The sequence below is a fragment of the Podarcis raffonei genome, chromosome 12 (genome assembly GCF_027172205.1).
Source record: "Podarcis raffonei isolate rPodRaf1 chromosome 12, rPodRaf1.pri, whole genome shotgun sequence".
In the NCBI taxonomy this organism is placed as follows: Eukaryota; Metazoa; Chordata; class Lepidosauria; order Squamata; family Lacertidae; genus Podarcis; species Podarcis raffonei.
In genome coordinates, this window is record NC_070613.1 from 27,171,029 (window position 1) to 27,188,238 (window position 17,210).

The window sequence follows — 17,210 nt, forward strand, 5'->3', positions numbered from 1 at the left end:
CAGCAACGCTCTAACTTTCCCATAATGTGTACTTTGTTTGAGTTTATTTTAAAAATGGGGAAAACTCTCAAAATAAAGGCAGTTCTATGTATACTGATTTAAAACCCGACAAACCAGAAACTGGACTGGCACGCTGGTTATCAGAAATAGTGACGAAGAGAGAGGGAAAAGTTGTGTAAATGTGTGCAAACATAGGAAGAAATGAAGTGGAGAATCTCTGTTCTGTATATGTGGTTCTTTGGTGTTGTCGTTTTCAAAGAGTGAGCACCAAGTTAAGTACCTCCACATCTGTCTGATTTCAATAGGAGAGTTAAGTATATTCTTTACTTAACTGTTTATATACTTGGGGGGGGGGATGATGAAATTCATAACTGGAAAAGATGTTTGCTTGGGTTTTCTTAGTCTCTTCCCAATAGCCTCCAAAAGAGCTTGCATGGATTTGAAAAGAAACAATAACTGTCCCAGGATATTGCTATTTTTTTGTAAGTGCAAGGATTTCATTTTTTTTCACATATGGAAATTGCATTATTCCTGACTGATCATTAAAGGTTTTTGTGAAGACTCAAAAAATGAGTTACATAATATGGTATCCTTGATTTCAGAATCCTATAGCTCCTTACTAATCTGCAAATAGCTATCACAGGTCCTTAATGATGTCCTGTGCTTGATTCTGAAATTTTGATTTGACAAACCTATGGAATATAAGTGGAGATTTCCCATGCACCCCCTGCAGACAGGAGGGGAAGGTATTTTCAAATTAGCATATGATCACCACAACTATGTGGGTTAAATTATGCAAGGCTGTTTGGTGCAGGCTCTCATCTTGGAGAAGGTTGGTGACAATTTGATCTCATTAACTTAAGTATCACTGATTTCAGTAAAATTCACTTCCAATTAAGCCTATAAGTAGGATTGAATGCTAACAACCCAATGCTGTTTACAGGCAACTCCCATTTTAGGTGTGAGAAATATGTGTGCGATTGCGCACAGCAACGAACCTGGAAGTGACCAGAAACGTCATAAAGATATCACTGAAACATCACTAAAAGGGCAGAACGAGGGTGGAAAGGGGTGTTTGCAAGATTTTTCAGTGGGTTTCTGATTTCATGCAAGCACACAATGACCCAGAATGCAACCCCCATGTAAATTGGGGGCTGCCTGTACTTGGAACGAAGTCTTATTCATTTCAGTGGGGCTTATTTCCACTTAAAACTACACAGGACTGTAGCCTTAGCATGCCAGAAAAGGACTTTGTTGCTCCTGCAAAGTGTCTACCAGATTGTTGGCACTTAATTAAGCAGCAGTAGAATTAAAAGTAAAAATGGAATTAGTAACACAACACATTCACTATGTTTTTCAAATAGGCAAATGTAAAATATCCATGTACTTTTCAGGAAATAATGATTTTTATATTTATATACAATGACTTCACTTTTTGCTAAATTCTAGCAACGCTCATGATTTTAAAACTCTGGGGTTCCTCAGCTTTTGTTTATTTCACTGTTATTTATATATATGTGTCCTGGAGTTTTTCATCTTGTGCATTGTGCCAATACTCAAATATGATCAACTGATTATGAGCATCAGTGACAGATGGCAAATGGCTCTTGCCTCAACACTGAAAACTGACATTCTCAGAGAAGCCAGATCTTCACAGTAATTGATTCTTTGTCATGCAATGATGTCATGCGTTGCCTGTTTTATGGACAGAATGGAAAATGCAAAGCATACAGAATGGGCAACAGACGTGCAGTCCATTCCACTTAGACTGTGCAAACCTCACAATGGACAGCTGCCGAAATGGGGTAAAATATGGCAAGTATTCTTTAGAGCTGGCAATAACTAGCAGCCTGGTCCCATGCCCTATTGCAGAGTTATAGTGGAGCACAGCATCCACCACTGAGTATATCATTAAAGATAGTACCCATTGCTCAAACATGGCATGCTGGCTTTACTTTTTTTATAGCAGATGTATATGTAATGACCCAAAGGGACGCGGGTGGCACTGTGGGTAAAACCTCAGTGCCTAGGACTTGCCGATCATATGGTCGGCGGTTCGAATCCCCACGACGGGGTGAGCTCCCGTCATTTGGTCCCAGCTCCTGCCCACCTAGCAGTTCGAAAGCACTCTTAAGTGCAAGTAGATAAATAGGGACCGCTTTATAGCGGGAAGGTAAACAGCGTTTCCGTGTGCTGCGCTGGTGCTGGCTCGCCAGCTGCAGCTTCGTCACGCTGGCCACGTGACGGCGCCGGCTCACAGCCTCTAGAGTGAGATGAGCACGCAACCCCAGAGTCGGACACGACTGGCCCGTACGGGCAGGGGTACCTTTACCTTTACTATATGTAATGACCATATCTAGTAGATGTCAAAGGATTTCCAATTTGTTTCCAGATACAATTCAAGGTCCTAGGCTTTGACTTATGAAGTTCTAAGTGACCTATAATCAATGTCTGAAGGATGTCCTCTTCTATATGAACATGCCCATTCTTTAAGATCTCAAGTCCTACCCTGAGCATTCTTATCTTCAGAGGCTGAGTTGTACCTGGGGCAGGGCCTTTTTTGTAGTGGCACCCCCTCCTATGGAGAGCCCCCCTGAATAAATATTTGCCTAGTGCCTACTTTTTATCATTTAGACATTGAGTGATGCCTGTTTTTTCTCTCAAGCTTTTGGTTAAGGACATGATAATTTGTTGCTGGCAGCTCTTGTGTATTCATCTTTTTAGTGTATTTCTTATATTAACTGCAAGCCACCAGGAGCATTTTGCAGAAAGATCAAAATATTTAAAATATATGATTCAAATAAAAAAAGCATGCCTGCCCAAGTGATAGCATCAAGCCTTTATACCCAGCCAGATGGGTGGGGTATAAATAATAAAATAAATTTATTATTATCATTTGCCTCTTATACTGGACAAAACTGGACAGGCTCTTTCTGCCTTCCAGCTATCCAATAGACTTATCAAAACACATAAACACGAGTGATAGGAACATGATAGTGGAATGCACTAAAATACAGTACAGGGATATTCTGGATAGCAAATAAATAACAAAATCATATAAATATATGAAGCTGCTTGATGCTGAGTCAGACCATTGCTCCATATAGTTTACTACTGGGTACAATAGGATTAGCTAACATTGTGCTCTCCGGATATCGCTGGACTACAATTCCTATCACCCTCTGCAACCATGACCAGAGATCTGGTATGATGAAAACTGCAGACCACCAACATTTGAATGATAGCACTTTGGCTACCCCAATCAACTGGCAGCAACTATCCAAAAAGCAGTTCCATGCTCTTTCTGGACCTACCTGAGATGCCACTGGGCTTCTGTCTACAAAACATGAGCTCTACTGCTGAGCTATGGTTCTTTACTAGAGGCTGATAATAAATACAGAGGCCCAGTTCAGCTGTGAACCATGGTTTGCTGGTACAAGCACAAGCAATGGGAAGCCTCAGGCTCATAAACACTTTCCTCCCCTTTCCCCATATGTACCCAGCCTTTCGATACAAGGGCGGGGGGGCGGTGACTAGAAGCTTCTGATTCTGATGTACAACAAACTGTAGTTTGTGATTTTAGATGAACACTGCAAACTGGTTTTTTCAAACCACTTGTTCTCAACCCAAAAGCTGAAACCATGATGAAGAGCATTTTTTATAATTAATTATAAATTATTTTTATAAGAACCAATGCCTCTGAATTTGAGAGAGAGGTAATTAATTTAATCTCCTCTAAATCAGATAGAAGTCGTCCTGAAAACGCTTCCGCTGTATGTTTGTCTTTAGCATATTATTCCATAAAATTATGTACAAACCTCCCCTACCCTTCTTTGATACCTTTATAGTTTCGCTAGGCACACCAGGCTCTGGAACTTTATTCAAATAAGTGGTCAAGTCTTGATCAACATGTTCAAACACCAGTGTTAGTTTCGTCTCTCGGTCTGTTCGGGATGCTGTGCATACATCAAACAACCTAAGAAAGGGGAAAAACACATAAATGCTAAGTAAATGAGTGGAAACCAGCAAAAGATCAGTATTAGAAACTGAGATATGAAAGCTAGGATCTAAATGGCACCTTAAACCTAGATTATGGGCACAAAACCAAATGTCTAGGCAATTTTTTTATATAATACAAAGCTGAAAATGAATGAACTGCAGCTAAAATATTATGTTCATTTTTCACATTGTCTTGTCCTTCCCCTGCCCACCCCCTAATATTCTTAAGAGGGTCTCTTCTCCAGTCTTCGGAGTAGCTGGAAGTTGGAAGGCAGAAAAAGGTCCTCTCATCCTTCAACTCTGCAGTTTTAATATGAAATCTTAGCCACAGTACTGCGCCCAGAGCTTAGAAGCTGCTCACACTAATGATATTCCCGGTCACAAAATGCGCCTAGAACAATGGGAGTTTCGAACACTGCAAAGGAGTCCTTTGAAATAACTTTCATTTATTATGAAACATGACATGCAGAAAGATCCTGCTGAATCTGGGTACCAAACACACAGATATCTAGCAAGAGGTATTCTGAGGCATGCGGCCACTGATTCTGGAAGCAGAATCTTCTTCTTTGGTGATCACTCATAGCAGAGTAAGATTGTCTTCAAAGAACACGGTCTTAACAGTGAGTCTGTAAGTGACTGTGGAGGCCAATTCTGGATCTACATGTCCTTCCACAGTGGAAGCACAAATTACCTTGAGAGTCTTTAAACCTCTTTTGTTGACCACCAGCATTACACTTTCCATTTTAAAGTTCAGAATAGAGTAGTTGCTTTGGAAGATGATAATCAGGCAAGTTCCCCTGCATTCCCAAGTTATAGGTAAACATTTTTTGGAGACACTGTTACTGAAATCTTTCAAGGAGTTGAAGATGGTGCTTATAAGTGGTCCATGTTTCACAAACATACAGTAAGCTTGGTAGTACAATAGTTTTGTAAACAAGCATTTTGGTTTCCCTGTGAATGTTCTGGTTCTCAAACCTTCTGCACGTCAAGGAAGAAAGCTGCACTCGCATCAATGTTGGCCCTTGTGGAAAGATAACTGCTGAGGTAGGAGAAGTGATTGACTTTCCAATGTTACACCATTGAGTTGGATTTGTGGCGCTGCAGAGGGATTGTTTTGTGCTTGTTGGTGCAGCACTTTGGTGTTTTGGATGTTGAGTGATAGGCCAAGCTTTTCGTAAGATTCTGCAAAAGCTTACACATTGTCATCAGCATACTGAAGCTCTATGACCTTACTCTTTGCTTTCAGCCTACTCAGATTAAAGAGCTTTCCATCTGTTCGATATATGATTTCTACTCCGGTGGGAAGTTTCCCTTCGACAAAGTGTAGGATCATGGCAATGAAAATAATAGAGTTGGATGAATACAGCCATTGCGACTAGCAGCCACTGAGTCTTATCCTCCCTGAATTTGTCTAATCCCATTTTAACGCAATCCAAGACAACAGCCATCACTACATATTGTAGGAGACAATTACATAGTTTAACTGTCTGCTATGTAAAGAAGTACTTTTGTGTGTTCTGAATTTTCCAATTTTCAGTTTCATTGGATGACCCCACATAATAGTATTAAAAGAGGAGAAAAACTTATATCCATCCACTTTATCCACATCATGTATAATATTATGCACTTTTATCATGTCCCTCTTTACTAATTTCTCCCCCCATCCAAATACTGTAGGCTTTCCTCATAGGGGAGTTGTTGCTCCAGGTCCTTGAGCACTTTGCTTCTCTGTACAGCTATCATCGGTATGTTCAAAGGGAAAGGGAGGTGTATCAAGCAGTTTGCCCCCATCACCACCCTTTCCAAGAAGCATAAACTATGGAGAAAGGGAAGATCCAGTGAAAGTAGCAATTTACTTTTCCAAACTCGGTACATACTACACAGCTGAATCTGCCCTAGACATGCACTCTTTCTAGGCTCCACTTTCAACTGCTTCCTACCAACTTTAATTTCTCTCTTGAAGATACCATCTGCCCCTTGTAAGTAAGTTGTGTATTCTATAATACCAGACAGGTCACAATGCAGTTAAGAAAAATATAGTTAAGAAAAATGCTTTGCCTTTGTCTAGAACTTTTTCATCTTCAGATATCAAAGGAAGTTTGCAAATTGGGTAAGCATTAATATCCCAAAGAACAAAGAGCCAAACCAACCTGTAAGTGGAAGCACAGTAATCTTTCAGTTAAGATTCTGATCTGCCATTTCAGAGATTACCTGGGCTAAGCAGAGAAGCCCCAATTAACCCAGAGCTGAATGGGGCTTACACTAGCTTACAAGCTTCAGCCAAATTCATTTTCAAGTTAAAGGAAAATTGGAAGATGAATTCCTGAAGTACCTTGCAGTAGAACAAAGAGTCACCAGAGAAATAACTAAAGGGTGAATTTAAATATCTGTTAATTTTTTTTAAGCAATGTAATATTTTTATTGTACAGATGATGTTTTATAACATGGTATCTTCTAGCAAATCCAGTGAGAGATGCTAGTCTTCAGCAAAGCTAACTTAGGTAGCTTGATGCATGACAGGAACATAGTTGCACTAAGTATATTTTAAAAGTACAGAAAAAGAACTGGTATAGAATAATGGCTTGCAATTATACTGGGTTTGTCTGTGTCTGTCTAGATGTCTGTCTAGATGTAGCAGTAGCTAGATTACCTGTGAATGTAGCTGCTCACGCAAAATGGCTACTTGTGAATTCACTGTAGTTTGGGAGGAGGGGACTCATGGAACTGTGGTGGAGCAGAAACAATCCACGCATGAACTCTCCCTTCCAGCATGAAACTGTTTACATGACTCAGTGACCATCACCATGTGAAAGGTCCTTTGCATCTTCTCTGCCATGGCTTATGTATTATCTGGCCTTGGAAACTAGTGTAGTAAAAGTACATATGTGTCTACCACTACAGTCACAAAAATGAATTACGCAGTCTTTACCAAATCCATTTTTAAAAAATTCTAATACATTAGGCATCGCTTTGAAATTGAGAAGTGGTAGGCTCATCATGCAAAGAGAAAATCCCACACACTGAGAAATAAAGGTACCGACCCATTCTGTCTCGCCCTATCTGTACATCTATACAAATTCTAAGTGGCCTAGAACAGTTTAAAATCTTGTGTTCCTTGCCCGTAGTATAAATATGCCAACTTTAAGTTATTTCTTTATCAGTCTTTCATGCAACAAAAACCTTCCTCAGACACAAGGACAGGTTCCAGTTGTGTACTTGCGGTGGTGTTTTCCTACATAGGTAAAACCGCCCGTTTTCAAGGATCAAAATAAGAATAGGCAAATTAATGGAGGAAAAAATGACTTTCGAGTCCTGATAGCTATGTGCCATGTCTGGTATCAGAAGCAGTATGTCTCTGAACACTATTTGCTGGGGATCATGAACAAGAGGCTGCTACTGTGCTCATGCCTTTTGTCTGATCCTGCAGAGATCTTCTTAGATTCAGTTAGGTAAGGAACATGGACGGAGTGCCTTTGCATAGCAGGACCACTATGGGCTGAAGTCACTAGTTAAATTTAAATTCCCTGAAATTTGTCAGGAGTTAATAATTTGCAATATATTTATATAAATCATGTATCACAGTAAACAAACATAGAGGAGCCAGGCAGGTATGAGATCTGAACATAAACATTGGAAAATATTTCCAACTGTATGTTTCTGTTAAACAACATTTACTTAATTTTTAAACACCTTTTTTTGCCAAGTATTTAATACATTGGCAAAGCTACTCTTTCACCTAATGCAGTATTTTTAAAAAGATTCCTCTGTGTAGAATGTGAACACCATCAATATTCTGCACATTTCTTCTAGAGGTCAATCAAATGCTTACGGCTGCCAGGTCCCTTGGCTGTAAAGGGTTTTACACCTCTGGCTCCTGACTGTATAGTGCTAGTGATTTGGGGGTTGGCGGCATTGTTACTGTTTTCATTCAGTTATTTTTGTTGTGCATTCTGTTTCATCATATAATGTTGTCATGAAGAATTGTCTTGGGAAATACACAACTGGAAAAGTGGTATAAGTTTAATTAACAAGTAACATTAAACTACAATATGTTTTAACATCTTGGTCAAGTTACTTGGCTTGATATTATTATTCTACCCATGTCCATGGCAAGCAAGTGGAGGATGATTTGTTCTGGCCAAGTTTCTGTGGCTGGGTTCTTTTAGTGACTGATCAACCTCCCTGTCAAACTGTGTATTTTGAGTACTCACTGCAGAATCTGAGTCCGTAGGACAGGCTAAAAATCCAAGGGCACAATCCACCAGGGTCCTCTCCGGTGCAGAGAGCACTGCTAAGGAACAGGACTTCAATGAAATCTGCATGAGATAATTCCCCGGTATATTTGTATGCACATAGCAAACAAATATGGGGTAGAACTCAAGAGTTGTTCCAAAGCTTATTTGAAATCCATATATCTATTTTACTTTCTGGAAAGTGTGAGAAGGGACTTTTAATTTATTTGTTTTGTTACATTTTTAATCCAATTCATCAGAAATAAATAATGGGCCACTTTCCGCAAAGTCTCAGAGAAATAAATATGTTTTTCACTGCCTATGGAAAGAATGTGATTGGGGGCAGGTGGCAGCAGCCACAATTCAGCGTGGAGGGAATTCATGACTGGGATTCCAAAACTGCCCTGGAGAAAGTTACCACCAGACAGGCCATGCTACCTGGTTGCAGAATGTTGGCAACCACAAATTGTTCATAAATTCTATGAGACACTTTGAAAGCACAAATATTATACATATCAATATTTAATTATATCAAGCAATTGGTATCCAGGGATTAATAATAATTTATATGCAGCCCATCTGACTGGGTTGCCCCAGCTACTCTGGGCAGCTTCCAACAAAGTATAAAACCACAGTAAAACATCAAACAGTAAAAACTTCCCATTACAGCTATTTGCTTTATTTTATTTTTTTATTATTTTTTTACTGAACTGTATAATATATTTTTTAAACAAAATGTGGGTATCTGCCTTGATATTTTGAGATCCAAATAATTCAATGCCATGCCTTAGGAATACCATTTAAAGCTACCCACATGTGAATCTGTTGGAACAAGTTTCTCAATTCAAACTGTCAGGTTCTGAGCACAAGAGGACTGTTATAATTGTGTACAGTCATACCTTGGATCCTGAACTCCCTGGAACTCAGACGTTTTGGCTCCCAAACGTCGCAAACACGGAAGTGATTGTTCCGGTTTGCGAACGTTCTTTTGGAACCCAAACATCCGACAGCGCTTCTGCGGATTCTGATTGGCTACAGGAGCTTTCTGCAGCCAATCAGAAGCCGCAATTTGATTTTCGAACATTTTGGAAGTCAAACCGACTCCCGGAACGGATTCCGTTCGACTTCCAAGGTACAACTGTACATTGAATTGGAGGTGGGGGGAGAGCAGGATCATTTCCATTGGTGTTTTAAAAACCAAAGAATGTAAAGTAAGCCTGCTGGATCATGTCAACAGCCCACCTAGTCCAGCATCCTGCTCTCACAGTGGCTGACCAGATGCCTGCGGGAAGTCTGCAAGCTGGACATGAGTGCAAGAGCACTCGGCCGACCTGTGATTCCCACCAACTGGTATTCACATCATAATGCCTCTGTATATGTACCTACATGTGTTCTCTACATACATTCAGAACAACATCTAGAAGACTTTAGATATGCATATCTAAAGCATGGTTTCTAATTGCATTTATACAGAGCATATGCAGGTAGTTTGTTTGTACATGAATAGGCTCTTTTAATAGTGATGCTGAATGGGGAGGAGAGGGGAGGGGTAGCAGGTGTGACTCCACTTCCCAAGCGCATGCATTCAGTGTACAATATTGTAACAGATTCAAAATCCTAACTCCCTCTGTTCAAGACAAAGGAATGCACACCTGCAGATCTTCTGAATATCTTTTTCTTGACAAAGGGCTTATGTGGAGCTCAAAGACTCTCAGTAGGGCTACCTAGTGTTCCACAACCAAGATAAAATTATATAATTTGTTTTAATACAGTTTAAGCTTGAACACTATGCCCACTTTCTCAGCAATACAATGTGGGTCAATGGAGAACAATGTGCATCAGGTTGTTAGTCTCATAGAATTCAACAAGTTCATTTAAATCAAAGTACTTAATCCCAACCAGGATGTAGATTGGAAGGTAAAACAATTAAAGCTTGGTCTTGTCATTTTGGAATTATACACACATTAGGCTTTTGTTCTCATTTACTCCAGAGTACTAGCCATCAGCATCTGTCCACAGCAAAATAGAGTTCTCAATTACTTCAAGCCTCTCCATAGAAATAAGTGTGTAGCTACCTAATTACAAATGGAGTTGTTGGTTCTACATACAGCAACAGGGCAACATGTACACAAACCCTGAAGTTTCGCTCCTTCACAAAACACATTTTAGGAACACATCAGTCTGTCTCCCAGGCATTAATTCCCTAGGACAAATATATGGTGTTATGTACTGAGCTGAATAGGATCCAAACTGCAGCAGTCTGATTGGTCCTAGAACAATAGGATCCAAAAGGCAGCAGTCTGATTGGTCCTAGAACAATAGGATTCAGAATGCAGCAGTCTGATTGGTCCTAGAACAATGCAGCGGTATGAATGGTTGGCAGGAACCACCCAATCATGCTCCAGATAGAAGTGAATCCACAACCTGATTGGCTTACAGTAGAATTCCGGAATTAGCCAATCATATGCAGCCCATTGTGTAAATAATGTATATAAAGCAGATACTTTGAGGGGACATTCATTCATTCCTCCTCACCACTATGAGCTGAATAAAGAGCATGAAATCACTTTGCGACTCTGAGTATATTTCATATGGTGTAGGTTATCCAATCACAAATATAGCCAGCAACTGTTCCCATAGACATAGAAGCACTTCTAGCAGCTGCATTAGTGGGAGTTGTTACATGCCAATATCCATGGTTAACCAGTTCACACAATATGGTTATCCATGGGAGTGCCAACCTGTGTGTGCAACCATTGTATACAATTTGTGTGCAAAGAAGCTATGTGTACGCAATCCTAAGACTATATTATGGATTTAGCTGTATCAACATGAATGCCCTCTCCCAAGGGAACTATAGTTCTAGGAATCATTTAGCACAGCACTCTGTCCAAAGTACACTTGCTAGGATTCTCCGGGAGATACCAGGTTTAAAACTTGTTTAAAACTGTAGTAGATATACCCAGTGTCAGCACCTCTGAATTAACAATAGTGAGAAGAACATTCTGAAGATCTTGAAATATTCTGAAGACAGTAAACTGAACATGTACCCTTCACCCGTCTGTTCCTAATTGAGCATAAATATCTACAACTGCAGCCACAAATGCTATCTAAACTAAGCACCTTTAAGTAGAACATGTGTTAGGCCTTAATACTACAAAACAACTTCTAGAAATGTCTCTGCCAAATATTTCTGGAAGAAGCAGACAACACCATGAGAAACACCCTCTTGCTTGGGTAAGAATTCTTTATTACAAACTGTATCCTTTTTATATCCACTGTGAAAATCATACAGATGTGTTTCCATAACAGTTGCCTACTATGTTAACAATAATGAGTTACTCAGAAGTACTTCTGGGTTCCCCCTCCTACCCACCCATTTTCTGCTTATTATAACTTTGTAACAAGCCAGAACATGTGAAAAACTTGCTTCAAAAGGCTACATTATGTGCAGGTATAATAAAGAGAAATGCATCCAAATTAATACAAGATTTGCCTACTGAATGCAGTAAATACAACCTATTGTATGTTTCCATTCTTTACAACGATTAAAATTAGGAAAGGCAAGAGAAACATCAAGGATAAATGTCGGGTTCCCAGCTGCAGTCCCTCCTCCTCTCTCCCTTTCTACCTGCCCGTTTGCCATTTCCTTGGCAGTGGCAAGGAATTATCAGCATTATCAATAAAGCATCACCTGTGGCCTCAAGTTTTTAGGAGTCTAAAGATCTCTGGAGGGAAAGAAAGGCTCTGTGCAAAAATGCACCCAGTCTGTTCCAGAAACAATTCATCAGGCAGGTAAGGAAGAGTTGTGGCAACTAGCAGGTGGGCAGCTGCTGCTTACGGGGAGGGATAGAGGTAGGGGGCCCGTTGGTGCAGTGCAAATGCATTGGCAGAGTCAGTCTGGCACTCCTGCCAGTGTGTCTGCACTAGGCTGACCTTTCTTGCCCCTCTTCCTCCCATTGAGCAGTAGCAATCTACCTGCCAGGAAACTAGCATACCAGCTTCATCCCACCTGACCAGATGCTTCTGGCCTCCTCTCTCTTGTTTTTAAACTTCATTTGGTAATGGTGGCTGTTTTTGAGACAAAACTGTTTGCATGCCACTGAGCTAAAACAATATTCTGGGGAAACTGACCTGTACATCCTGGGTAAGTCACATCATACAGTGGTTTTGAGACTGCACTACTTCAGACTGTAGATGAGGGACTGCTTGTCTGAATACCCCCTATGTAAACAAACAAACAAACAAACAAACAAAACCCCAATCTTCCTGCATATGGAATATAAGCGAATCAGGAGGAAGTCTGGGGTAGAGCTATTTTTGCATGGCCAGCAAGATGTTGATTTAGTGGACCATTTAAACATGCAGTACCTCACTTGACACAGAACAGTATCAGAAACTTGGTAATGTGCAGAACAGCTCTGAGCCAATTCTCACATGTATGTTCATCACCCTACCTGCAGAACCAAGAAATGACTTGCACCCATGAACAAACCATCATCGTCTATTTACCACACAAGAGTTTCAGACCATCCAGTGTCAACATATCCCAGTGGTGTCACGTTCACACATTCAGCTGCTAGTCATCAACTGCTGAGTAATCAAATGATGAGAACGCAATAGGTATGCATGGAGGTGTGAACAAGGTAATATACAGGTGATGGCACTGCCATCAAATTGTTATATTGCATCTTATTGGGCAGCAGAGGGTTCATAGGATGAGGTCTGGACAGATTATACTCTTTGTTTTATTCCTATGTCAGCTTGCACACAAGCGAGTTCTTTTGAAAATGAAGTAAACAGCTCAGGATCAAGGCCAACCCAGTAAGGTCAGCCTGGGCAATCTTTAAGTACACAGTTTTGCCTTTGGGCATCTCCACAGTACTGATTCCTCTAGCCCTAGACTTTTTTTGAGGTGTCATTGTCCTGACTGCCAAATTCTACCGTGGTTTGGGGATGGAGACAAATGTCTGGTAGGGACTAGGCTGAAACCACCAAACTAATTTTCACTTCCACAGCTTGTGCCCAAGAGTTATACAGGCCGGTGCCTCATTAACACACCATGTCACCAGCCCTGTAAAAGGTCTCATTGTTAGGCATCAAGGAAACAGCGCCCAATAATGTGTTCTTTCCATCCCTCCCTTCTTGCTTTTTCAGTACATCACTCTTTCCCAGACATGCCAACCCTTCTTAATCATTTTTGTCTGGAGGTATATTTCTTTCTTTCTTTTTAATAGTTTAAGGAGAAGCATGCCTAGTGAGATGTCACTATAGCCAACACTTTATCCTAGAAGGCAGCTGGACCTATTCAATGAACAATAATAATTACAGCACACATCTACTTTTCTGCTCAGATGTCTTCTTCAATTGATTGACCTGGCACAAACTGTGAATCGAGGGATGTCTGAGGAATTCATTCTTTGCAAGTTCTTATATGAAATGACTCGACCCACACTTCCCAGTTAATGCATGGATCAGAAATTAGCTATCCTAAAGATTTCATACATCTCCAAATGTTATCAGCAGTTATAAACTAATAAAAATACACGTTTAAATACTCATTTTGAGAGAAAATATACAGTACATACATATTTAAATATTGAGTTTCAGATAAGATGAATTCACAGCGCAATTCTGTATTTTTCAACTCAAAAGTTAAGTTCAGCTGAGTTCACTGGGGAGAGTCTCAAGGGAAGAATGAGAAACCTTCCTGCCCGGCCTGCAATTCCTCACCCCTGGAGTTATGACTTCTTTATGAAAGATGAGTTTTGAGGACAAAGAGTTGGTACTACAGGGAAATTCTGGGAACCAGGCATAAGCCCCTGCAAAGAACAGTGGGCGGGGTCATTTAAGACTACGGTCCTATACATACTTACCAGGAACTGGAAGTAAGTCCCACTGAAATAACTGGGACGTACTTCTGAGTAGACATGTCTCACTGAACTGTGAGGCAGCAGACTTTTAGGTAACTGAGGGGGGTAGAGTTGGAAGAATGAAGAAAATGGGGCAAGATATGCACTGAAGGGCTTTTGATATTCACAGATGAGTTATGGCTGGCACAACCATCTATAAGGCAGCTAGGCAAAGCCTCCATACTTGGAAGGCATTTTTCAATTGCTATCAATAAACATTACATCCTATTTAAGACTGACAGTGGCAAGCAAGTTTTACTGTATCTTAAGTGAGCGCTTAATTTGCAGCTTGTTTCAAAAAGCAATGGCTTAGTGAAGTGATGAAATGTTGCCTCAAAGGGTAGGAGCAAAACCATGGTTTCTAATGAGGGAATATCTAATTGCAGAAGCATTATTAATGCACAAGAAAAATTAAATTCTATGGCAGCTTTTGATTATGTACTGTAATCAAAATACAACTTTTGCACAGAATCACTAGCATTGCTTGGAAGAATGTGAAAAGAATAAAATTTATTTTGCATTGTTAACTGATAAAATAATTTGTTTTTCTTATGGAAGCACTGAACTACAAAAAGGATAATACTTAATTTGTAAAATAGAGTCAAATAAGGAAACTTCCAATGATGAATTTGTCGTTCTGAATATCCTGAAGAAGCAACTCTTTACCCTGTCCTTTAACACTTGGCAGATTTTTAGGAAACACCCTGTTATCCCAATTGTAAATTGTTTTAACTGATTTTAATATTGCATATTTACACTGCCCTGGGCGGACCAAAAATCCAATCAAGTCTCTAACAAGGCTACAGCAGAAATAATGCTGCCCTCCCAACTTTGTAACCTTGCCGTCAAATACAGAATTACTTTTTTTGCAACTGCGATAATTTTCTGAAACGTATTAAAATCGCTTCTACATTACAAACCATTTTAATCACAAATGTGCAGTATGTCCACCCTCTGCATCTTTTGTTGACTTTTTTTTAAATAGCGCTTCCTAATTTCCCATAATTAATTTATTTAATCTCAAACTCTTCCTCCTGCAGTTCACTAAGTTCATTTCATTTGGAAATAAAATCAGGCAACTTCTTTCTGATAACTCTGATAGTTAATCATATGTATGGGGATAAAATAAAATAAACTGCCTTTTAATCCTGCTTTTTAAAAGTAAATTTTGAAGTGAGATTTCTGATGCAGTGCTTTGACAACTGGGCTATCCAACAAAAAGGTAGGAAAGAGTGTGAATTTATTCTCTCTCTCTCTCTCTCTCTCTCTCTCTGTGTGTGTGTGTGTGTGTTTATCTTCCCACAATTTTTATTTCAAATTTTGAAGTGAAGCATTACAAAATATCTCTGCTCTTGTTGAAACTTTCAAGCTGATCTTAATTTGCTGGGGTTCCCCTCCTGCCCTAGAGAAAGTACATTTGTTAACAATCTGCTTTCTGAAAGTTTTTTTTAAAAAAGCAGGGTTTAGTGTAGACTTAAAATAAAATAAAAACTCCACTTAAACTGTTCTATCATTTAGTTCATTTGTGTCACTTTCTGTAATTTCCCCCAATATCTTATTACCAGTAAGTACTTTCCCAACTCCTACTGCCAGGCAAAAATGAAAGCACTATTAGTTAAGAAATGATTGAGGTGGCTTGCTCTAATCAAATTAAACCAGCCAAATGTTCCTTTCAAAGGTAACTGTCTACTCAGCAGCTGTATGCAAACTACCAGATCAAATGTGGAGGGGGGGGGAGAAAGATGCAAAATCCTCCCCCCTCTTCCCACAACTCCCATTTACACTATAAGTCTAGCTTGAAAGATTGAGAGAAACAAAACCCATGCGCAGGGAAATGCATTCACACAACACTTGGAGAAGAAATGTGCTAGTCTGGGAAACATTAAAGCTGACACAGCCAGTATATATCATGATAATTCTGAGAGGGGAATTCCTCAGAAATATTAAACAGCAACAGATACTTTGAGTCATTACCCAAGTTTCATCTGTAGAGTTTCATCTACATATGTTAAAACTACCCAATACTTCATGGCAAGAAATATATATATATATACATCCCATTTTAAAGCAAGTCTTTTCATTCTGCTGAGGTTAGATTAACAAGATTCAAATAAAGTGATAATGACTCATTTTATATCTTACATAAACAAACATGGGGAATGCCTACAACAACACCAAAATCTGTTTTCTTTTCCTATTGTTCTCTTTTCAGCAGCCCCACCTTCTCTGGGAATTATAGAATTGTATTATATAGCTAAAAATGACTATTTAAAACTGTGTGACTTTCTGATCATAACCTACATGCACACTTGGTTATATTAGTCAGGTTCCTTCCCAAATTAGTTGACTCAGTTTTTCAGTGGAAACTCCAGGATCAACAAAAGAGTTTACAAGAATTAAAGGTCTATGTGTGCCCTTTAACTTTTATTAGAAATGACGTCTGCTGTGGTAACTTCACTGACAATGACAAGTGAACATTTATTTATTAAAATTTATAGACCACTTCACTGTAAGAAAAATAATCCACTGTCCACTCGGAGTAGCCCTTTGGGGTCCCAGAGGTCTCAGATGTCTCTTCCCCATCACCTGCTACCTGATTACTGCATCTGAATAAGCCAGGTATTGATCCTGGTAACTTCTGTGTGCAAAGCTTCTGCTCTGTCACTGAGATTAGGTCCCTTCCAGTTTAGGGCTGATCCCCTAAAATCTAACACCCCGCCCATACCAAGCTGGTCGTGTTCATTTACTATCATGCAGAGGGCTCATGATAAATCCTGTCCCTGGAAATTGTCAGAAATTATACTTTCTGTGGCATGATAAAAATGTGCTCTTCTGTTACTTGGCACAGATCTGACAGTCCAACATAAGATGGTGTATGATAATTTGGGAAATATATATTCATCTCTTCTAAAATCAGGAAAATATGTGTGTGTTGCCAAGTACACTAATATATGTAAAAGTCTCACTGGCCTTGTTCTCATATAATGGTAAACCATAGTTAATAGTTTACTGTGAATCCCTAGCTCTTGGTCACTTGTTTCCATCCTACTGTTCAACCATGGAACAG

At 39.6% G+C, this 17,210-nt stretch overlaps 1 protein-coding gene across 5 annotated transcripts in view; it reads right to left on the reverse strand.

Annotated features, from left to right (window-relative positions):
* Window positions 1-17,210, reverse strand: part of CDK6 (cyclin dependent kinase 6) — a 98,294-nt gene that overhangs the window by 63,332 nt on the left and 17,752 nt on the right. For all 5 annotated transcript variants that reach the window (XM_053409356.1, XM_053409359.1, XM_053409358.1 and 2 more), the window contains one exon: window positions 3,841-3,976. In XM_053409356.1, the coding sequence (XP_053265331.1) occupies window positions 3,841-3,976 (136 nt within the window). The remainder of the gene's footprint in view (window positions 1-3,840; window positions 3,977-17,210) is intronic.